Consider the following 7,157-nt stretch of genomic DNA (forward strand, 5'->3'; position numbering starts at 1 on the left):
TGGGTCCGAATCCAATTATTAATTGGATGTGTTTTATGATGACATCGCAAGAATTTGTTTCTCGTAGAGAGTTATCTGAGTGATTCAACAGTTAGAGGTGAGTTTCCTCACTGGGTTTAGCAAGTTAAAGGTACCAATATCGGCTCATGGTTTAGTATGTTAGGATGTTAGATGTCTATGTGACTCTTGCATGTGTTATGTGTTGGTATGCTTACCAGGAAAGGCCCGATGATAGTATTGTGTGCTATTGTCTTTGTGATTATCGCATGTGTTTGTATGATTACATGTATATATGTTTATATATACTGGGATGGGCTCGATGCCAGGCGGGGCCTAATGGCTAACATATTTGTATACCGAGTGGGGTTCGATGTCGGGCTGGGCCCGGTTCCGGGCGGGACCCAATGTGGGGCGGGGTCCAGTATGTGTTTATTATGTATGGTATGTGGTAGTTTGGGGAACTTATGGGGATCTCACTAAGCTTTGTCCTTACGGTTTTCAGTTTATGTTTTAGGTACTTCTGGTTCGAAAGAGAAGAACCCGAGATGATTACAGAGCACACACCACATTATTCTGTATTTTGTGATTTACTCTGATATTCTATGATGTATTGATACACTTTGATCCATATTGGTTTTATGATAATGTTTTGGATTACCGTTTTATCAATTTAAAAATGAAAATTTTTGGATCTTTATTTTTGGGACGTTACATAAGTAACCAAAATAATTTCTTAAATCCCCCACCAATATATTGGCATAAATATTCCTTATACGCTACCTGTGCTCCGCGCGTGGAATGACCTCCTTTACTGCCTCAATTGATCCTTTATGTTGATTCAACATAATATACACCCCTATTGTAGGGATGAATCACCCTCCTCCCCCCCCCCCCCCCTTTAAAAAACAAAAACAACTATGAAGTACAATAGCCCGTCTTCAATTTCCCTCTATTCCATCCATCTTAAAATAATTTGAAGCATATGTAAAATCTTTACTGTGGTCCAACATTGTTACTTCTTTTTTTAAGCTCTACGAGAAACAAATTATCCGTTTTAACACCTTACAAAAAACAATAGGTAAGGGTGATTTAACATTTTTTCTAGAAAAATGTTTGGGTGGGAGATAAGAATATACAACAAGCGTTTCCTAAACTGAAGGCTTTGGATATTGATATTGATTGCCTTATTGTCGAATGACGCGAGCATGAAGCTTGGAAGTGGAGATGACGACATGATCTTAGAGGCGGAACCGAGCTTTCGCAATGCTCGGGTATGTATCAAATTCTTAGTCACGTTACTATTTCTAATGATCGTGACAGGTGGCTTTGGAATAATGCAAGAGTGGAGTTTTTGGTGAAATATACTCTTATGTTTATTAATGATTATAGCTTTCTGATCGACACGATGCAAACTAGATGGAACAAATTCATCCCGATTAAAATTAGTATTTTTAATCGGATAGTGTTTCTGGATAGTCTTCCTACTAGACAAAATATATATAACAGGGGGATCGACATTGATGCTACCATTTGCCTTTCCTGTGGGAACTATGTTGAAACAGTTAATCATATGCTTTTACATTGCCATGTTGCTAAATATGTCTTTATAAAAATCGGCCAATGATGGGATGTGAATGTTTCTTGTATTCCTTTCGTCGGAGATTATCCAACTTTCTTGGATGCAACCCATCGGTCCATGTCTAAGAAACAAGTTCTCGATGACATGATTTCTACGACTTGGTGGGTGCTATGGAATTTTAGGAACAAATGTGTTTTTGTCAACTTGAGACTATGCTTGAAAAAGATTTTTGATGATATTGTGTCAGAATTTTTTTTTTTCTGGTTTCAAATAGGAAGCATAAATTTCATATTAACTGGAATCAATGGCTTCATAACCCTATTATGAACATTTGGATGTAACTGTTTTTGTTTTGTACTAGCTCCTAGTTAGTGTCTTTTTATCAAATTCAGTCGTTAAAAAAAATCTTAAAGTACTTTGAAGCATATGTAAATTCTATGTAAAAGACATGATACTTACAAGTCGATTATCATTTTTAGTTTGAGTAAATAGGAATGTAGTTTCTTTTATAACTTTATAATATATTTTTTTTTGTTAAATGTAATAAAAATTAAACAAAAAATTATTGATATGTTTGTAATAACAACATATTTTTATTTTGTATTACAAAAGAAAATGAAAAGATAAAATGAAAGACGTCCACCCCTCTCAAGATCCGTCACTACTCACTATATATATGGTTAGATGTGAAGACAAATTCCATAAACTGAACTTATGGCAACACAGCTCTTACTACTTGGCTTGCTCATAAAATTTCTCATATTCACTCGTATCTCTCTTTCTCTGTCGTAATTAATTCTTTTTATATTTTTTATTTATTTTTTAACCATAAGACCAATGTTATTTATGATTATAAGTCATGTAATACGGTTGGGAGGGAGAGAAGTTTTATCAATCTACAAATAAATAAAATATATTCAAAAAATATAAAAGTAATTTAAAATGGTAGAAAGTCATTGTATATGCAATAAGGACCAACTATAGCAAAAGTAAAATCACAAGGACCAATCGTATAGACAATTTGATAGTTGTACTCAAACAACCTGTTTTAGCAAACCATAGGGGCCAACCGTGTAATTTTTATCTATTTAAAAATACAACAACGAAAGTGTTAGTTTTAATGTCTGAGGACCCCGGTGTAACAAATAGGGGTGTGTGTGGTGCGGTTTATAGGTAAAACCACAAATCGTACCGTATATGTGGTTTAAGAATTTTAGAAACCGCAAACCGTACCACGGAAACCTTGAATCGTGTTGTGAGGTGTGGTTTAGTGCAGGCGGTTTGTGCGGTTTAAATACGGTTTGAACAGTTGAGTCTTACTAGGTTCAGGTTTTTTTATGTCACTCATCAACAGTGTGAGCATTATGACCAAACCGGACCGGATCAGACCGGTTTTGACATAACTTGGTGGACCTTAGACTGAAATTATTGAGTCTTACTAGGTTCAGGTTTTTTTTGGTTCTTGTACTCGTTAGACTGGTACAACTTTAGGTATATACAATATAACTCGTTGAAGTCCTACCAAAAATTAGTATATCTATAATAACGGTAGGGTGGGCATCTGGACTGAAACGAACCGGACCGACTCTTAGATCGAACCGGTTTGACAAAAATTAGTGGATTTTGGACTGGACCTGTTGAAGCTTTCCGAGTCTAGGTCCATGTCCGGTTCGATCCCCTAATCAACATACACAACTTGATAATTTGAGTTTTTATTAGATTATAAGAAATCCGATCTGGCGAACATTTCATTATTATTTTTTATTTATAATCAATTTTATTATTTTTAAAATTATAGAGAATAGAAACAAATTACGATCTCTTAAGATACACAAGGATTTTTTTTAAATTTATATAAAATATAAAAAATACATAGAAACATGTCGATATTGATGTGTATATGTACAGTTTTATTTTATAAGAGAAACTTATAGTAAATAAATACGACTGTTGTTGAAAAATATCACAAAAATACATTACCAAGTGATTCATATAATGAGTCAAAAAGAAAATATATAATCCAGACTTACGGTTATTTGTTAGTTTTGATTTTTATAAACATCAACACATTAAATAATTTTTAAAAACATTAGTTTTTCTTTCTTGTTCTAAAATTAATATTTATGGATTCTAAACGTTTTTATGCATAAAATTATGGTTTTTTTTTTTTTTTTTAATTCTAATCGTCCAAAGAATATCCAAATAAAAATTTGAATTCTAAGGTCACTACCCCGGATGATATATGATCGCTTGACATGTATAATCGCATCGTTTACTCGTTTAGGGGTGTTTTTTTTACGAGAATGAATTCTATGGTTTAATTCTGTTAGATATCATATAATTTAATTCGTTTTTATCGTTAGTATCTTTTTCTTCTTACACACCACTTATTCATTTATATATGAAAAAAAATGAAAACATCTTATATCATTTTAATGATTTGTTTTTATAAGGATTAAAAGGAATATTTATACAATCACATGTTATTTTTTTATGCAAGGAAATAGTTGTAATAACCTTTTGATTTTTAATCGTTTTTTTTACTATTTTATTTAATAAAGTTGATCTCTTACCAGTTTACACATGTATACGGGTTTTTACTTTTTATCATCTGATTGTTTTTTGGGATAATAACCTGAAAGGCTAATGGATTTTCGATTTTATTCATATTTTATCACTGAATTTTTTTTTCATTGTCTATTTATCACTGAACTATTGAAAATGTTCACATTTTACCCTTAGACTGGTAACAACCGATCATAAGGGTAAAATGTAAACAATTTTAATAGTTTAGTGACAAATAGATAATGAAAAAAAGTTTAGTAACTAAATGTGAACAAAGTTGAAATTTCGTTTCCCTCTAAAAAAAGTCCAATAACTAAATGTGAACAAACTTTCCTCTTGTATTAAGGTTTAGCAAATTATGTATTTTTGTTAAGTTTTAACAACATTTGTTGATGAATAAATCTATGGAAAAAAAAAACTGAAAAATGTTTTAAAAAACAAAAAAAGGAAACCAATATTATATGTATAAGTTTTATGTTAAAAAACTATGCAATATTATATGTATAAAAATTGTCCTAATATTATATGTATGAATTTGTGTTATAAAATTATGCAACATATAAATTGACATACATTAAACCATATACGTTGTTTATAAATGAATACATACATACATTGATACATTTATATATATATATATATATATATATATATATATATATATATATATATATATATATATATATATATATATATAGACATACATCATATTAATATATTTACTATTAAAAAGGATATTGAAAAAGAAAGTCAAGTTGTTTACAATTTAGATATTTTAATTTACATGGACAATTGATTTATATTTGAGATTATATATATATTTTTAAAATTAAATAATTACTGAAATTTATGATTAGTTAACTAGACATATATAGTTAAGTAAAACCATTAACATGTTTTATAAAGTGTTACGTCCAAACCACCCCATCCATATTACATTTACAAAAATATTGTTTTTAGAAAGAAAATAAATACATATTCAACAATTAAAACGGTGCTATTTTTTTTTCTTTCAAAAAAATCACTAATAATTTTAAAAGGATTAAGAAAAAAAAAAACAATTCATATTTAAATAACTATTTAAAGAAATAAGGTTTTTATTTTTTTTTTCAGAACACAACGTAATTTATGACAATGAAACACAATTGCTTAATAGTTATGGGTGATAATGGTTCATTTTTTTTTTTTTTTTGTTAAACCAAAACCAGATTGAAAGTTTTGATTTTTTATTTTGGAATATACCAAACCATTGGTTTTTATTTCGGTTTCAGTTTTTCGTTTATTTTTAATATATTTTTTGGGTTTTTGTTTTTTTATTTCATAGATTTCTTTTTCAACAAATATTGTTAGAATTTAACAAAAAAAAAAGTTGCTGAAACATACAACAAAGAGGAAGTTTGTTCACATTTAGTCATTGAACTTTTTTAGAGAGAAACGAACTTTCAACTTTGTTCACATTTAGTCACTAAACTTTTTTCATTATCTGTTTGTCACTGAACTATTGAAAACCGTTCACATTTTACCCTTATGACGGGCTGTTACCGGTCATAAGGGTAAAATGTGAACAGTTTTAATAGTTCAGTGCCAAATAAATAATGAAAGAAAGTTTAGTGACTAAATGTGAACAAAGTCGAAAGTCTGTTACCTTTTCAAGTCATTATCCCTTGTTTTTACTTGATGCAAAATAGATGCAGCATCCGTCGGAATATGCTACGGCCGGCTCGGCGATGATTTGCCCTCCGAACAAGAGGTGGTAGACCTCTACCAAAGCAACGACATAACCAGAATGCGACTTTACGATCCAAATCCAAACACTCTTCAAGCCCTACAGGGAACCAACATCGAACTCTTACTTGACGTTCCAAATAGCGATCTTCAATCCCTCACAGATCCATCCGCTGCAAGAACTTTAGCTGAAAACAACATCCAAAACTACCTCGATGTTAAATTCCGGTACATCACCGTCGGAAACAAAATCGATCCAAATAATGGTAACAGTCGATTTGTCAATTTCGTACTTGAGGCGATGCGAAATGTTCACCAAGCAATTGTAGACGCTGGATTAGCTGACCAAATCAAGGTCTCGACAGCAACCTATACTGGTCTCCTATCGAATACCTATCCGCCAAGCGTTGGCGAGTTTCATGACAATGTGAAGAGCTTTATCGAGCCGATTATCAGATTTCTACGTAAAAACAATTTGTCGATGCTTGCTAACATTTACCCCTATTTTGCTTGTCGTGATAACCCTAACATTAGTCTCCCGTATTCACTGTTTACATCGGGTCCACTTGTGAACGATAATGGTTTGGTGTACTCTAACCTTTTCGACGCCATGTTAGATGCTTACAATGCAGCTCAAACACGCCTTGGTGGAGGCGATTTGAATATTGTTGTGTCGGAGAGTGGATGGGCGCCGTATGGTCATCGGGTAGCGACACCGGAAAACGTAGCAACTTATTATCAGAAGTCGGTTGAACATGTGAAAGAGGATAATGGGACACTGGCAAGGCCTGAAAACAGTATAGAAACGTGTTTGTTTGCAATGTTTAATGAGAATTCGAACGAAGGAGATGAGTATGAGAGGCATTTTGGGCTTTTCTTCCCCGATCAAGGATCCAAGTATGAACTAAGCTTCTGATTACCAAAATCCATAGTGTAATGGAATTTCGGTAATTTAAGTAATAAATAAATCATGGAATAAAAGCTTTTGTTTCCTCGATTGTACATTACCCGTATTATTGAGGAAACAACAAAACTTACTATTTTAAGCTTCGAATGGAAGTCAACTTTATGAAACATCAATGGCCTTCAATCCTATAAGAAATTACTCCTCTAAACTAATCATTGCTCTCCTGTGACATATATTATTTTTTAATACTTTAAATAGAAACCAACTATTTAAAGTATCATCACTCCATGTACACAATAACGCAAAACAATTGGATCAGTACACTTTGCACCATTGAAGTATCACTTTCCAATCACAAGTAAATGTATTTTGGTTCAACAT

General features: G+C 31.7%; 1 protein-coding gene across 1 annotated transcript; it reads left to right on the plus strand.

The window, feature by feature from the left end:
- The first annotated feature begins 2,293 nt into the window (after positions 1-2,293).
- On the plus strand, positions 2,294-6,785 carry LOC144999430 (glucan endo-1,3-beta-glucosidase-like). Its single transcript, XM_078958708.1, has 2 exons — positions 2,294-2,348; positions 5,833-6,785. Exons 1-2 carry the CDS (start codon positions 2,294-2,296, stop codon positions 6,783-6,785), a joined length of 1,008 nt encoding a protein of 335 aa, XP_078814834.1.
- Positions 6,786-7,157: the final 372 nt, after the last annotated feature.

The sequence above is a fragment of the Lactuca saligna genome, chromosome 1, assembly GCF_052625555.1.
Source record: "Lactuca saligna cultivar CGN05327 chromosome 1, ASM5262555v1, whole genome shotgun sequence".
Classification (NCBI taxonomy): Eukaryota; Viridiplantae; Streptophyta; class Magnoliopsida; order Asterales; family Asteraceae; genus Lactuca; species Lactuca saligna.

Excerpts from the sequence above, each read along its gene's own strand:
- LOC144999430 (XM_078958708.1), top strand. The coding sequence starts at position 2,294 with ATGGCAACACAGCTCTTACTACTTGGCTTGCTCATAAAATTTCTCATA. Across the intron at positions 2,349-5,832 it reads AAAATTTCTCATATTCACTC|ATGCAGCATCCGTCGGAATA; the intron begins GTATCTCTCTTT and ends GATGCAAAATAG.